The sequence below is a fragment of the Triticum urartu genome, chromosome 2A (genome assembly GCF_056163025.1).
Source record: "Triticum urartu cultivar PI428250 chromosome 2A, HENAU_Tu73, whole genome shotgun sequence".
Lineage (NCBI taxonomy): Eukaryota > Viridiplantae > Streptophyta > Magnoliopsida > Poales > Poaceae > Triticum > Triticum urartu.
Genome location: NC_141874.1, coordinates 385,706,308 through 385,723,871, shown reverse-complemented (window position 1 = coordinate 385,723,871; position 17,564 = coordinate 385,706,308). Strand labels below are relative to the sequence as shown.

Here is a 17,564-nt window from a genome sequence, read left to right as displayed (position 1 = left end):
ACAATTATAATAAAATATAAGCTAAAAGGCTGAGCTGGCGGTCTTTCGACGATGGTCTTCTCGGACTCCATGATCAGCATAGCACCCTTGCGTCCGTGTACTCGCAGACGCATGTGTAACTTACTAATCATCGCACGCGAGTACTCGCAGACGCATCGTGTGCGATACTCCTAGCCACCGCAAGCAACTAGTTTGCATTTTTGAAAGTTTTTTGTACACACAGAATCGCACACGAACTAACTGTATTAACCACCTGTGTTGTAAATTCTCATCGCAAACAGTTCATCCGAGTCGGCTGTTTGTCGCGTATCACACACATCTTGTTAAGTTGAACTGTTTCTATTGCGTTCGCTAATCGAAAACAGTTCGTCCGAGTGAACCGTATGCCCTATATCACACACACACCTTGATGTGGCTAACCGTTTATGTTGCACTCCCTAATAGCAAACGGTTCATCGAAGAGAACTGTACGCCGTATATCGCACACACATTGATATGGCTGCCCATTTCTGTTGTTCTGCCTCATCGCAAATAGTTGAAACGGGTTACCCGTGTGGCCTGAATCGCACATGCAACTAAAATCTGAAACGTGTTTAATGCATCCTCCATCGCAAATGTTTTGCACCTTTTTTGACGGTTTTCATACACCACCGTTTGCGATTACTGCATCGCACACAGTTTCTCGAAGGGTCTCTGATCGTACTGTCGCATTAGCAGCATCCTGCAGTAGTGATATAACAACTTAGCATCATGCATCATCGATCATAATAATAAATAACTCATCATTGGTATCATAATAACAAGTCATACTCATCATCATTGATCATACAACTTCTACTCGATACCACATCATCATCATAGTCATCTAACCAATCCTATTTAGTTGTTCTTAGCACATGATCATGAGTGTTATTAGCTAGGACCTATTTCCTTCTCTTAGGTAAAATAGCATAAAATAAGATAGGCCCTGACTCTCCATTATGGAGAATGAATATTACCATGTCTCCAATTCTTGCCTTTCGCACAATGTTGCTTCCAAGTACCTCCTTACGACTGTCCATACATTTTTTTCCATTCTTTGATTTTCATGTCTTCACTGGTTTTAGAAATCTGATATGAACATGCGTGATTCGTAGGATGTCCTGGCTGTATGTTCAAAACATCAAGGCGGCCATTCTGGTACATCAGGTGAGGCACACAATCCTTCGGGATTTTCTGTTGAAAAACATAGTAATAACTTCGTAGTTAGCAATGTAGTTAAGTTTTAAAAGAATTTATGCAAAAGGTGCACGGATGTCGTAATAGTAAAAAATCTTACCATGGCATCTCCATGGATGTTACCGTAGTTCAACACATGCACTAGTGGCACGTATTGACCATAATGTGGAGGGGTTTGATAATAGATAGTGTAATTCTCAAGATCAGTACAAAATGTGATCAGATGATTTTTCTCCTGATAAGTTAACTCAGAGCCATCGGCGTAGTAGGTTCTGTCTACCATCTTTCGCACTTTGTTTGAAGAATGGAAATAAGCTATCAATGGAAATAAGATGTCAACTATTTTCAAATAAACAATATAAATTAGTTAATAACTATGTTTGAGAAACTCACATAGTGGTAGAATTGGAAGCGTATCAACAAGGACCCAAATGTCCATATTGTCTTGTTCGATGTCAGGATCACCAAGATCCATGGCGACAAGGATACCCTCATAAAAACCATACATCTTGCAAAGTGCTTCCCAATTTGTGCAACCAAAATGGGTTACGCTCTCAGAATTGTATGGATTTACTTCAAAATCCATACCATGATGGGTCCTTAGGTGAATTTTCTTTGTTTCGAAATTTCATGGTCTTCAAAATCCATCCTCTCCAAGACATAGCGTCTTGCATGGCATGGGATAAGCTACTCAAATTGTAAAAGATGAAAATTACACGTTGAAATAGTTGAAGCCATGTTTAATTACAAAAAAACACTTGTCGTCGTTGCGTACCGTTTCAACATCAAAGGTCTCCTGGATCTTAATGCTGAAGCGCCGATCTTCGTCCAGGTGAGGCCTGTCGCATAGACCTCGGTCGTTGTTGCACCAGCTGCACTCCCCCGGGAGACTTTCGTCGTCCGATGACGACATTTCCTATGTTCATAATTCAAAGATTAAACTTGTACAATTCAATATATGTACTACAAAAACTAAATTAGATCATTATTCTTCATCACAGGTTGACTATCGGTCTGCCGAGTCTAGCACACGGGAACGAAGGAGAAGCGACCCACATGACAACAATCGGGATTTTTCGTCCTCTCATATGTGGTGGAGACTCGATCTCACTCACTGATTCCTCTCTAACATTTGCGATCGTCGGTGATGGTCGTTACTCCTCCTTCCCCTAGTGCATAACAAAGGTCTAGCACCCGGAGAAGAAGGAGAAACGACCCCCACGACAACAGTCGGGATTCTTCGTCCTCTCTCATATATGGTGGATACACTCCCTCACTGATTTTTCGACCGTCGATGATGGAGCCTCGACAGACTTAAAGTCAACCGGAAATGTCGTTTAATTATTTTTCTAGAAAATCTAGGCCACTCGATATATCCTACATATTCTAGCACAAGTCATGCCAGAATTCACGGAAAAATCCGGCATGACCTTTGCTAAATAAGGACATATCGAGCGCCTGAAATTTAATTATCGTCATCTTAGGACTTAGTGAAACTCCATAAGCTACATTTAATTATTTTATTCAAATTTACTTATAATTTCCTATTCTATTCAAATTTACTTATTCAAATTTTCTAACAATTTCCTATTCTATTCAAAAGACCTACATTTACTTTTTTTAATTTCATATTTTATTACATTCAAATTTACTTATTTAAAATTTCTAAAAATTTCCTATTCTATTCAAAAGACCTACATTTACATATTCTTTTCAAATTACTTATTCAAATTTTCTAAAAACAAAATATACTAAAAAGCTACATTTACTAAAAACAAAAACCTACATTTAACAAAAAATAAAACCTATTTACAGAAAGGGGGAGGAGGAGGAGGTGGGAGGAGGCCAGGAGGAGGAGGAGGGGAAGGAGGGGAAGGAGGAGGGAGGAGGAGGGGAAGAAGGGGAAGGAGGAGGAGGGAGGAGGAGAGAGCAGTAGAGGGAGGAGGGGGCCGCCGGAGAGGGGGCAAGAGGATCGGAGGGGGCCGCCGGAGGAGAGGGAGGAGAGAGGAGGGGGAGAGAAGGGCGACGAGAGGAGGAGAAGGGAGGGAGGGATGGGAGGGCGGCGAGAGGAGGAGGGAGGGAGGCAGATACCTTGGGGACGTCGGCGGCGACGGCGGGCGATGGCGGCGACAGCAGGCGACATGCGGCGAGTGAGAGTGTGTGAGGGAGAGTGAGGGACGCGCGCGGGGCGCCGGGTGTGGATAAGGTAAGCGTAATAGTAGCGCTCTTTAGCAATAACCGCTAGTAGTGCTCGTTAGAGGACAGCGCTATTGCTATGTACAATAGCAGTAGCGCTTTTTAATTACGAGCGCTACTAGTATACCTACACTGCCATGCAACCGTTGGCGACTATAGTAGTTGCGTTTTTTATAACAAAAGCGCTACTGCTACATGAATAGTAGCAGCGCTCTTCAGTGACAAACGCTACCGTTCTTTAGCAGCAGCACTTTCTTATAAAAAGCGCTACTACTGAGCTTCTGTGTATAAGCATTTCTCTAGTAGTGCCTCCTCAATCTATAACCGGGGCTCCGGCATGTGTACAACATACGTCATCTTCTTTTGTCAGGCCATGGCAAACCAGATGACATGAGAAGAGCGGTGGAGCAGGAGAGAGGTTGATGGGCTCAAGCTGATGATGCGAAGAGGAAGAAGGTGGATGTGGTTAGGGTTGGGGACGCCTACCAACTTAAATAGCCGGATTTGGCCTCGGGCATGAGCCGGAGCAGTGCCACGCGGCGTTCACATCCCATCGGAGGAGACGTACATCGGACCGCCGGGTTTTCGGATGATTCCGCGTGAGGCTCCACCATCAATCAGACGTGCCGAACACGCACGGTCGCGTCCGGGCATCCCCATATTTGGGCTGGATATGAAGGGTGCTGGTCAGCCCTGGCATTTGAGAGCCGTTTGAGACGCTCGTCTGGATCGAGTTTTTCTGAGTGGTCACTGACCGGGCTTCCGTCCGGGCGTTTGAGTCGGATTTGGGATACCCTGTAGATGATCTTAACCTAAAAAGGCTGCTTTTAAAAAAAACTATAAAAAACTGCTTAGTCATCAGATTTACCATGTCCGTGGAAATGCTGACCGTCTATTTCTTCTCCCATGTGGCAACGAAAAGGTGGGGTCCAGCAGACCGTCCACGTGCGTCACGTCGCGGCTCCGAAACATAGCTAGCATAGCGCCTACAACACTAGAATTGGTAGACAGCTCCGGGCGAGGCCGATGCAGCCACACTCGCACAAAGTATCTGAGCTAGGCGCCAATTGTGTCCGGCTAGCGGCCAAGGCGCCAACCAAGCCGCAGGCCCTCTCCCTGTTCCTCCTCGTCCCCTCTCCTCCTGGCCAGACAAACTAGTTAAGCCCCAGCGCAACGGCCGATCGAGCTGAGAGCTTTTTAAGAGATCGAGTGGTGGCTGGTGGCTCAGCGGCCGAGCGAGCGAGCAAAGTACAGTACTAGCTGGAGCTTGCAACTAGCTAGGAATGGCTTCGCTGCAGGTCGGCACCGGCCGCGGCGTGGGTTGCTGCTTCGGCCCGCTGGACGGCCGGCGGCAGGAGAGGAGAGCGATGGCGGCGCTGCGACCGCCGAGGGCGGGTGCGGGGGCGAAGGTGGCGGAGGGGGACAAGGTGAGACTGGGCGAGTCCAGCGTAGCGGTGAGCAAGCTCGGCATCGGCGCCTGGTCGTGGGGCGACACCACCTACTGGAACGATTCCGAGTGGGATGGTGAGTCACTCGTCTCGTGATTTTTATTTTGTCGCCTCCAATTAATAATTACTCCCTCTGCAAATTAATATACATACGACGTTTTAGATCACTACATGGTGTCCTCGTCGAGACGACGCACGATGAAATTGGACTTTGAACTGCTTAAACTTGGCGGCTAAACCTGTATACTAGTTTCGCTGTACACGTAGTCGTGGTGCCGTGTCAACTGTCATGTGTTTGTGTTACCTACATCTGCAACTCAACATGCCTGGTCACTCTACGTCCTTCACAGGACCAGTCAGAAAGTGTGACTACGAAATTAACGCTCTTAAACCCTGGGCATGCTTCCCATGCATGCATCATATCCAGGTTATTTAGCCTGCGGGAAAGAAGAACCGCACGTGTAGCCTAAAAAATTACTACTATCGTATTACTCGCTCCGTTTTAAATAAGTGTCTACACCTCGCTATCACTATTCAAGTACTCAGGGTTTCCATCCTAAAAAAGGGTTGATTTGGCATGCAGACAGGAGACTGAAGGAGGCTAAAGCAGCATTCGACGCCAGCATCGACAGCGGAATGACTTTCTTTGACACCGCCGAAGTATACGGCACAGCGGTAAGATCAAATCAAGCCAGCTCATAGGAGTCCCAAATTAAAGCACAATAGTTAGTAGGTAACTTTTATGTCTTGTGTCCCCATGCAGCTCATGGGAGCAGTGAATTCAGAAAGCCTACTGGGAGAGTACGTAAACCATCCCATCACTTGTCCATAATTTACCACCATCAGAAATTCAACAAATTTGTTCACAAATGAAATTATATCGATGACTAGTGATGGATGCGTGTCCTTACATGCATGTTGATGACAGTTTCATCAGGGAGAGGCAGCAGAAGGGGGCGGTGGAGGTGACCGTGGCCACCAAGTTTGCGGCGCTACCCTGGAGGTTCGGACGTGGCAGTGTCCTCTCCGCGCTCAAGAAGTCGCTGGAGCGCCTCGGCCTCCCCTCCGTCGAGCTCTACCAGCTCCACTGGTCCGTCAATCCTTATTAACTTGTCTGAATCTCTGTCTAGTTCTGAATTACGTACTGTATTCTTCAGACTTTTGCTGACGGACAAACACTTGCTATCTTTTTCAGGCCAGGGCTATGGGGAAACGAAGGTATCCAATTATATATTACTTATAATTATATAGGACCTATTCATGTCGATTCAAGGTCAAGGTGCATGGACAGACTTGATGGACCGCATGTTCTTGCTCGCATGGTTAACTATTTCAGGGTACCTTGATGGACTGGCGGATGCGTACGAGCAAGGTCTCGTCAAGGCCGTCGGAGTCTCCAACTACAATGGTAACAACTTAAGTTCTTAACTGGCCGTGGAGTAGAAATGCCTTATTCATCAGAAGATAGCAGTTGATTACCCACTGAATGTATGTATGGTATGGTATGGTATGGTTTGACATCAGAGAAACGCCTCCGGGACGCACACGCGCGGCTCAAGAAGAGGGGCGTCCCGCTGGCCGTCAACCAGGTGAACTACAGCCTCATCTACAGGACGCCCGAGGAGAACGGCGTCAAGGCCGCCTGCGACGAGCTCGGCGTCACGCTCATCGCCTATTCCCCCATCGCCCAAGGTTTCCTTCCTTTCCTCCCTCCCTCCCTCCCTCCTTGCTCAACTTCTCCACTATTGATTGATGAATCATCTTTATTTTATTTTGGGGTACAAAAGTAGTAGTATGTCCGTTTAATCATATGTTCCCCATTGTTTTATGGATGGATTCAGGTGTTCTGTCAGGGAAATACACTCCGGAGAATCCACCCACGGGTCCTCGGGGGAATACCTACACTCCCGAGTTCCTCACCAAGGTGATACCATTTCTGAAACCGTTGCACAATGCTTGGATCTTCATGTCCCCTTGACAAGAAAAACTCTGCTGCAACTGCATCTCTGCTCACTGAAGATGTTTGTTTTTTAATGTCATGCACGAAGCTCCAACCGCTGATGAACAGGATCAAAGAGATTGGAGTAAGCTATGGCAAGAACCCAACTCAGGTGCTTCAGACTACATTAATCAACTCATCGTGTTTCCCTCTCTGAAAAACAAGTATCGATCCTGAGATATACCACCGCACCACTGAAAGAAACTGTACATATAGACAAGGGATATGTGCAGGAGAGTTTAATGGCGGATTGTTGTGGTTTCAGGTGTCTCTGAACTGGCTGACCTGCCAGGGCAACGTGGTACCCATCCCGGGGGCCAAGAACGCCGGGCAGGCAATGGAGTTCGCCGGTGCACTCGGGTGGAGCCTCGCCGCCGACGAGGTCGAGGAGCTGCGGACCCTCGCGCGGGAGATCAAGGGAATCAAGATGCCCATCGAGGAGTCATGATGCATTCGATTGGATGACATCACTTCTACTCTTCTACAGTACAAGTTGTACCTGCTGTACGTCGAACGTCGACATGATCCATAGCCATAAAAGAAGTACTTCCTCCGTTCCGAATTACTTGTTGCAGATATGCATGTATCTAGATGTATTTTAGTTCTATATATATTCATTTCTGCGACGAGTAATTTAGAACGGAGGGAGTAGATGTTGTATGATTGCACGATGTATTGCTCATGTGCGAAGGCACGTATATATGATATACAAGAAGTCGGTCACAACCTCAACTATACAAGGAATTAGGAGGTGGGCCCAATACACGGATATGCACAACACATATACTCAACCCCTCCCCGTAGTCAAAGCGGCACCGCTGTGGACGCAAAGATTGGACCGGAACTCCTCAAACGACGCCGTAGGCAATCCCTTGGTCATGATATCAGCAAATTGTTGGGAAGTGGGAACGTGTAGAACACGAATATGGCCAAAGGCCACCTGTTCGCGAACAAAGTGGATATCTGACTCAATATGCTTGGTCCGACAATGATGTACCGGGTTGGCGGAGAGGTAGACAGCCGAGACGTTGTCGCAGTAGACCACAGTAGCACGATCCATGGACAAAAGAGCTCCTGGAGCAACTGGCGAAGCCACGAACACTCGGCGACCACGTTGGCCACCACACGATACTCAGCCTCAGCACTGGAGCGAGAGACCGTAGGCTGCCGCTTGGACGACCAGGATATGAGTGATGGTCCAAGGAAGACACAATAGTCTGAGGTGGAGCGATGAGTGTCAGGGCAGCCCACTCAATCTGCATCGGTATAGGCGGTGAGGGCGGTGTCGGTGGAGGCGTAGAGCATGATGCCGAGCTCCATAGTGCCGCAGACGTAGCGAAGAATCTGCTTGACAACGGCCCAGTGAACATCTCGAGGAGCATGCATATGAAGACACACCTGCTGTACGGCGTACTGAATCTCCGGTCGAGTCAGAGTGAGGTACTAGAGAGCACCAACGATAGACCAGTAGAATGCAGCATCCGGAGCGGGAGAACCATCCGAGGCAGAGAGCTTGGCCTTCGAATCAACAGGCGTAGCGGCGGGCTTGCAGTTAAGCATGCTAGCACGATCCAGGAGCTCGTGAGCGTACTTTCGCTGATGAAGGAAGAAGCCATCCGGATGGCGCACCACCTCGACACCGAGGAAGTAGTGCAAAGGACCCAAGTCCTTGATGGCGAACTCAGCGCGAAGACGAGCCGTGAGCTGACTGAGGAGACCAGCCGTACATGCCGCCAGGATGATGTCGTCGACATAGAGCAGTATTGTCACCCACCTGGACTAGATCCCGGATGGAATTGAAGCGTCTCTTGATGTGCTTGGTTCTCTTGTGAAATCTGGATTCCTTTGCCAAGGCAATTGCACCAGTATTGTCACAAAAGATTTTCATTGGACCTGATGCACTAGGTATGACACCTAGATCGGATATGAACTCCTTCATCCAGACTTCTTCATTTGCTGCTTCCGAAGCAGCTAGGTACTCCGCTTCACATGTAGATCCCGCTACAACGCTTTGTTTAGAACTGCACCAACTGACAGCTCCACCGTTTAATGTAAACACGTATCCGGTTTGCGATTTAGAATCGTCCGGATCAGTGTCAAAGCTTGCATCAACGTAACCTTTTACGATGAGCTCTTTGTCACCTCCATATATGAGAAACATATCCTTAGTCCTTTTCAGGTATTTTAGGATGTTCTTGACCGCTGTCCAGTGATCCACTCCTGGATTACTTTGATACCTCCCTGCTAGACTTATAGCAAGGCACACATCAGGTCTGGTACACAGCATTGCATACATGATAGAGCCTATGGCTGAAGCATAGGGAACATCTTTCATATTCTCTCTATCTTCTGCAGTGGTCGGGCATTGAGTCTTACTCAACTTCACACCTTGTAACACAGGCAAGAACCCTTTCTTTGCTTGATCCATTTTGAACTTCTTCAAAACTTTGTCAAGGTATGTGCTTTGTGAAAGTCCAATTAAGCGTCTTGATCTATCTCTATAGATCTTAATGCCTAATATGTAAGCAGCTTCACCGAGGTCTTTCATTGAAAAACTCTTATTCAAGTATCCCTTTATGCTATCCAGAAATTCTATATCATTTCCAATTAGTAATATGTCATCTACATATAATATCAGAAATGCTATAGAGCTCCCACTCACTTTCTTGTAAATACAGACTTCTCCAAAAGTCTGTATAAAACCAAATGCTTTGATCACACTATCAAAGCGTTTATTCCAACTCCGAGAGGCTTGCACCAGTCCATAAATGGATCGCTGGAGCTTGCACACTTTGTTAGCTCCCTTTGGATCGACAAAACCTTCTGGTTGCATCATATACAACTCTTCTTCCAGAAATCCATTCAGGAATGCAGTTTTGACATCCATCTGCCAAATTTCATAATCATAAAATGCGGCAATTGCTAACATGATTCGGACAGACTTAAGCATCGCTACGGTTGAGAAGGTCTCATCGTAGTCAATCCCTTGAACTTGCCAAAACCCTTTTGCGACAAGTCGAGCTTTGTAGACAGTAATATTACCGTCAGCGTCAGTCTTCTTCTTGAAGATCCATTTATTCTCAATTGCTTGCCGATCATCGGGCAAGTCAACCAAAGTCCATACTTTGTTCTCCGGTTCACTTATACTCTGCCAGCCCCCAAGTCTTCAGATGATGAAACCTGAATGATTTGTAGACTTTATGATATAGGTTGATAATTTGTCTCTAAGCTTTTCGAAAGTCCAACAAAGTAGCGTAAATGTCACTTGTAGTCCCCAAGGGCCGGCTCAGTTTATCATAAATGAACCGGTACTTAATTTCATAACTGTCTTTTACTAGTCCCAATAAGTATTGCAATCTGGCTTAATCTTTGAGAAACTTTCTGAATATCATACATTGGCCCCCCAAGTGCCAAGCGCTGTTACTTTGTAAAACACTTGGGACTTGAAACATATAAGAGTCATAAAAAATTGCTTTGACAGACATTAGCCCCAAGTGTCAAGTGGTATTGCGGTGCAAAGTACTTGAGACTTGAACCCTTATAACTTTTAGTTTAAGCCTTGACACACCTATGTATGCTTTGTAGAACGCCTATCTGAATTGGGCTCCCAATTGACTGAGGCAAAGACCCGGCTGGCGGATCAAGAGGCAGAAATCAAGACTGCTGACTCTAAACTCCAATTGAGTCTTTCTGAGACGGAAAAATTGAAAACCATCTTGACTGCAAATAAGAAATCCTGGGCCGAAGAAAAGACGCTGCTGATACAACGTGCTGAAACAGCTGAGGCGGCTCTTGAGGAGGTTACCACGGAGCTCATCGGTTTAAAGAACCGGGTGTCTCAAATGGTCTCTGCCATCTTTGGTAAGTCATCTATATCAATCATTTATACCTTCCTTTCACCCGGAATATAAGCCGCCTGCTGAGCCTTTGCTCAAAAACACTCGCAGGTCCGTGAAGCAAAAATCTGAGCCAAGACAGTGTGACCAAATTGAAGGCGGTTTATACCTTGGTGGAGCAATTGTATACTGGTGCTCAACGAGCACTTGCTACTATCTCCCCTGCCAACCAAGGTTCCAACCGGCTGAGTGATATTTTGAAGAAGCTATCGACCTTACCCGCCAGGTTTCAAGAAGTCAAATGATCCTGTGCCAGGGCCGAGGCCTTGACTGCCCTGAGCCGCTCCAAAGCTTGGGTGCCGGATCTAGACCCGGTGGATGTGGCTAAGGGGTACCCTACCGTGAAGGAAGACGGGACTCCATTTGAGCAAGATGACTTCATTGCATGTGTGAGCGGAGTTCGACCTCAAGCTACCATTCTTGGAGAGGAGACCAACATCGATAAATATCAGCCGAGTTTTGATATGGAGAATAAGAATATGGCGACTCCCTCTTATAAGGTGACAGATCTTATCCCACCGGTTCGTCAACACACTTTTGCTCCGGAAGTTGACCCGGCCGGCCTAATTGATGATGAAGCGGAGTTCATTGCTTTGAACGGCTTTGACTGGTCCAATCCCAGCTTTCAATCAGTAGAAGGAGGTGAACCGGCGAGGGGAGAGTCATAACCATCTTGTGGGCTCTCAAAGCCTTGTCATAGATTAGCTTGAAAACTGCACGTTTTGCCTATGCCATCGCGCATAAAAAGTTGCATACGACTCTTTGCCAACGATGTCAATATAAATATGCAGCACATCTGTGATTACATCTGCAGTGTTTTAATTTTGCTCCTGCAAAAAGTGAAAGAACTGGCCTGGAGGTTTAGCACCGGACGAGTCAAAACACCCGGTATATGAAATTATCATAGTCGAAAAGATAAATAAGGCTGAAAAAACCCTTTGATTAATGAAAAGACACACGAAAACCTATTCGTGAACAACAGTCATACCTGTGGTCTGGACCACCGGTTTTCATGACCCGGATGATGAGGTTGATAACCCAATCTATCGTAGAAGTCAATACTTCCATATGTCTGATGACTATTATGCTTTGGCAATTCATTGTCAAATAACCGAGTCGGTTTAATTTGAAGCCATACTGACAGTTAGATTTGAGATTAATAAGACAAAAACATTAAGCTTCAGACAACGTGAATCAAAATATTTATTTAAAAACTGGAGGCTTCTGATTCAAATACAATCAGTAAACCGGACCAAAGGGGTTAAGCTAAGATTCAAATACAATCATATAGCCCCCAGTGGCTTTGGCGTTGCACCGATCAAGAGGGTACCGACTGCTATGTCCTATTTCGTTCGAATACGACCTATGTTTGAACAGGAAGCCCCCAAATGAACTTGAGAAGTTTTTAACGACCCTGATTCAAATACGATCCAAGTTGGACCCAAAAGGGGTTAAGCTATGATTCAGATATGATCAAGAAGCCCCCTAGTGAGTTTGGCCTTGAGCCGATCAAGAGGGTTACGACAACTATGTTCTCTTTGGTTCGAATACGACCCATGCTTGAACAGGAAGCCCCCAAGTGACTATGAGGTTTATAGCTAGATTCGAATACGATCATGAGCCGGACCAAAAGGATGAAGCTAGATACGGATACGATTAGCCCCCTTTTGGTCATTTTTAAACAATGAAAATAATAAGGATATATGATCATTGAAAGGGAAAAAAAGGAACAGAGGTCCTGCTTTATTACCTATCATAATATATACAACGTCAAAGTATGTACACGACGAGAGCCAGTGGCTTAAGTATAGTATGGCCGAAGTTGAGCAATGTTCCATGGCCGGCGGGTCTCCTCCTCCGACTTACGCGAGTCTTTATGCTCTCTAACGTCAATGAGGTAATATGACCTGTTGTTTAAGTTCTTGCTGACCACAAAGGGTCCTTCCCAAGGTGGGGATAGCTTGTGTGCATCAGACAGATCCTGGATGAGCCGGAGCACCAAGTCACCTTCTTGAAAGGTTCTGGACTTAACACGGTGGCTGTGATAACGGCGCAGGTCCTATTGATAAATTGCTGATCGAGCCACCGCCAAGTCTCTCTCCTCATCTAACAAGTCAAGTGCATCTTGTAGGGCTTGTTCATTATCAGCTTCAACGTAAGCCGCCACGCGAGGCGAGTCATGACGGATGTCACTAGGCAGCACTGCTTCCGCTCCATAAACCATGAAGAAAGGTGTATAACCTGTAGACCTGTTAGGAGTGGTGTTGATACTCCACAGCACCAAGGGTAATTCCTCTACCCAACAACCCGGCGTCCGTTGTAAGGGAACCATAAGCCGGGGCTTGAGACCTTTTAAGATTTCCTGAGTTGCTCTCTCAGCTTGACCATTGGATTGAGGGTGAGCTACTGAAGAAACATCAAGCCGGATATGCTCACGTTGACAAAACTCCTCCATAGCACCTTGGGACACATTAGTGCCATTGTCAGTGATAATGCTGTGTGGAAAACCAAAGCGAAAAATCACCTTTTTCATGAACTGAACCGCCGTGGCTGCATCACACTTGCTCACTGGCTCTGCCTCAACCCATTTTGTGAATTTGTCAACTGCCACTAAAAGATGTGTCTTTTTATATTTGGACCTTTTGAAAGGTCCAACCATGTCAATCCCCAAACTGCAAATGGCCAAGTGATTGGAATCATCCGCAACTCTTGAGCCGACACATGCGCTTGTCGTGCAAATTTTTGACATCCATCACACCTACTGACCAGATCCTCCGCATCAGCGTGAGCCGTTAGCCAGTAAAAACCATGACGAAAAGCTTTGGCCACAAGAGACTTTGACCCGACGTGATGGCCACAATCCCCTTCATGGATCTCACGAAGTATTTCTTGACCTTCTTCAGGGGAAACACAACGTTGAAACGCTCCAGTGACGCTGCGATGATACAACTCTCTGTCAGAAATCGTCATTGACTTGGACCGCCGGGTTATCTGTCGGGCCAGGGTCTCGTCCTCTGGCAACTCGCCCCGGGTCATGTAAGTCAGGAACGGTACTGTCCAATCTGGAATGACATGAAGAGCCGCTACCAACTGCGCCTCCGGGTCAGGAATGGCCAAATCTTCCTCGGTAAGCAACTTAATAGATGGGTTATGTAAAACATCCAAAAAGGTGTTAGGTGGTACCGACTTACGCTGAGATCCCAACCGGCTTAAAGCATCGGCCGCTTCGTTCTTTCTGCGGTCAATGTGTTCCACTTGATAACCCTTAAAATGCCCCACAACAGTGTCGACCTCGCGGCGATAAGCCGCCATGAGAGGATCCTTGGAATCTCACTTGCCTGACACCTGTTGAGCCACCAAATCTGAATCGCCAAGGCACCGCACCCGGCTCAGACTCATCTCTTTAGCTATTCGAAGACCATGGAGCAAGGCTTCATATTCTACTGCATTGTTAGTACAAGGAAACACTAATCGCAACACATAACAAAACTTGTCCCCTTGAGGAGAAGTTAAAACAATTCCAGCCCCCGAGCCTTCCAACTGTCTAGACCCATCAAAATGAATTGTCCAATACATGATGCCTGTTTTCTCCTCTGGCATCTGCAACTCTGTCTAGTCATTAATGAAGTCAACCAGCACTTGAGATTTGATCGCAGTACGTGGCATATACTTCAAACCATGAGACCCAAGTTCAATAGCCCACTTGGTGACTCGTCTTGTGGCTTCTCTATTTTGAATGATGTCTCCTAGAGGAGCAGAGCTAACCACAGTGATTGGGTGGCCCTGAAAGTAATGTTTGAGCTTCCGGCTTGCCATGAACACCCCATAAACGAGCTTCTGCCAATGTGGATATCTTTGTTTAGATTCAATGAGCACCTCACTAACATAGTAGACCGGCCGTTGGATCAGATGTTCCTTGCCAGCCTCCTTGGCCTCCACAACAATGGCCACACTGACAGCCCGTGAGTTAGCAGCTACATATAATAACAACGGCTCTTTCTCAACTGGAGCAGCAAGGACCGGTGGCTTAGCGAGTTGTTTCTTCAGATCCTCAAAAGCAGAGTTAGCAGCATCACTCTAGACAAAGTTACCCGCTTTCTTCATCATTTGATATAAAGGCATTGCCTTTTCCCCTAACCGGCTTATGAACCGGCTTAAGGCTGCGACGCGACCCACCAACCGCTGAACGTCATTGATGCACGCCGGTTTAGCCAGGGATGTAATTGCTTTAATTTTCTCCGGGCTAGCCTCAATACCTCTGTTAGACACCAAAAAACCCAAGAGTTTACCAGTTGGGACTCCAAAAACACACTTGGCCGGGTTAAGCATCATCTTGTAGACCCGGAGGTTATCAAAGGTCTCCTTCAGATCAGATACCAATGTTTCCTTTTCTCTGGATTTCACCACTATATAATCCACATAAGCGTGAACATTCCGCCCAATCTGACTGTGAAGGCAGTTCTGTACACATCGTTGATAAGTCGCCTGGGCACTTTTCAGCCCAAAAGGCATAGACACATAGCAGAAGGCTCCAAACAGAGTGATGAAAGTTGTCTTCTCCTGGTCCTTAACTGCCATCTTGATCTGATGATAACCCGAATAGGCATCCAAAAAACTCAAACGCTCGCAACCCGCCATAGCATCAATGATCTGATCAATACGAGGGAGGGCAAAACGGTCAGCCGGACAAGCTTTGTTTAAATCGGTGTAATCCACACACATACGCCAGGTGCCGTTCTTTTTTAGCACAAGCACCGGGTTAGCCAACCATTCCGGGTGAAAAACTTCAACAATGAACCCAGCTGCCAAGAGCCGGGCCACCTCTTCTCCAATCGCCTTACGCCTTTCCTCATTAAACCGTCGAAGAAACTGTTTGACCGGCTTAAATCTCAGATCAATATTGAGAGTGTGCTCAGCGAGTTCTCTCGGGACACCCGGCATGTCAGAAGGTTTCCATGCAAAGATGTCCCGGTTCTCACGAATGAACTCAATGAGCGTGCTTTCCTATTTTGGATCCAAGTTGGCACCGATAATGAACTGTTTGGATGAGTCGCCAGGCACAAAATCCATCGTTTTAGTGTCATCAGCTGACTTGAATTTAAACACCGGTTCATGTTCCGTGGTTGGCTTCTTCAAAGACGTCATGTCTGCCGGGTCAACATTATCTTTATAAAACTTTAACTCCTCTGTTGCACAAATAAACTCAGCATAAGGGGCATCACCTTCTTCACATTCCAGGGCTATTTTCCGGCTTCCATGCACTGTGATGGTGCCTTTGTAACCCGGCATCTTGAGCTGCAGATATACATAACACGGCCAGGCCATGAACTTGGCATAGGCCGGCTGTCCAAACAGGGCATGCTATGGGCTTTTGATCTTAACTACTTCAAAATTTAACTTCTCGGCCCTAGAATCGTATTCATCCCCAAAGGCCACTTCCAGCTCAATCTTTCCAGCTGGGTACGCCAACTTACCAGGTACAACACCATCAAAAACAGTGTTGGACCGTTCAAGACTCTTGTCAGTCAATCCCATGCGACGAAACGTCTCATAATAGAGAATGTTGATGCTACTGCCTCCGTCCATGAGTACCTTAGTAAACTTATATCCACCAACCTGAGGTGCCACCACCAAAGCCAAGTGACCCGGATTATCAACCCGGGGAGGGTGATCCTCCCTACTCCACACAATAGGCTGTTCTGACCATCTCAGATAACGTGGAACCGCCGTCTCAACGGCGTTTACAACCCTTTTATGAAGTTTCTGGTCTCTCTTGCATAAACTAGTGGTAAATACGTGGTACTGCCCACTACTCAACTGTTTTGGGTTACTCTGATACCCGGACTGTTGTTGTTGTTGCTGTTGCTGCTGATTACTTTGGCCGGGTTGCTGATTATAGCCACCCTGGTTACCCAGATGGCCCTGATCGTGAAAACCGCCTCCGCCTGAACCGGCGCCAGGGCCATGAAAGCCGCCTCCGCCTGAACCGCCACCAGGTCTGTGGCTACCATCAAACATGTTGGAACTTTTAAATGCCTTCATGATCGTACAGTCCTTCCACAGATGAGTAGCTGGCTTCTCCCGGGTGTCGTGTCTTGGACAAGGTTCATTCAGTAGTTGCTCGAGGGTAGGACCTGACCCGCCTAACCGAGGAGGTGGCCTATGGTACATCTCCAACGTATCTATAATTTTTGATTGCTCCATGCTATATTATCTACTGTTTTGGACATTATTGGGCTTTATTATCCACTTTTATATTATTTTTGGGACTAACCTATTAACCGGAGGCCCAACCCAGAATTGTTTTTTTGCCTGTTTTAGGGTTTCAAAGAAAAGGAATATCAAACGGAGTCCAAACGGAATGAAACCTTCGGGAACGTGATTTTCTCAACGAACAAGACCCAGGAGACTTGGACCCTACGTCAAGACACAAAAGAGGAGGCCATGAGGTAGGGGGCGCGCCTACCCCCCAGGCACGCCCTCCACCCTCGTGGGCCCCTTGTTGCTCCACCGACGTACTCCTTCCTCCTATATATACCTACGTACCCCCAAACGATCAGATACGGAGCCAAAACCCTAATTCCACCGCCGCAACTTTCTGTATCCACGAGATCCCATCTTGGGGCCTGTTTTGGAGCTCTGTCGGAGGGGGCATCGATCACGGAGGGCTTCTACATCAACACCATAGCCCCTCCAATGAAGTGTGAATAGTTCACCTCAGACCTACGGGTCCATAATTAGTAGCTAGATGGCTTCTTCTCTCTTTTTGGATCTCAATACAATGTTCTTCCCCTCTCTTGTGGAGAA

General features: G+C 46.7%; 1 protein-coding gene across 1 annotated transcript; it reads left to right on the top strand.

The window, feature by feature from the left end:
• Positions 1 to 4,477: 4,477 nt before the first annotated feature.
• LOC125537400 (putative oxidoreductase At1g06690, chloroplastic) lies at positions 4,478 to 7,593 on the top strand. Its single transcript, XM_048700707.2, has 10 exons — positions 4,478 to 4,938; positions 5,446 to 5,537; positions 5,626 to 5,663; positions 5,791 to 5,952; positions 6,058 to 6,080; positions 6,199 to 6,270; positions 6,387 to 6,554; positions 6,704 to 6,786; positions 6,911 to 6,973; positions 7,127 to 7,593. The coding sequence occupies exons 1-10, from the start codon at positions 4,698 to 4,700 to the stop codon at positions 7,307 to 7,309; spliced, it is 1,125 nt and encodes a 374-aa protein (XP_048556664.1). The 5' UTR covers positions 4,478 to 4,697; the 3' UTR covers positions 7,310 to 7,593.
• The last annotated feature ends 9,971 nt before the right edge of the window (positions 7,594 to 17,564 follow it).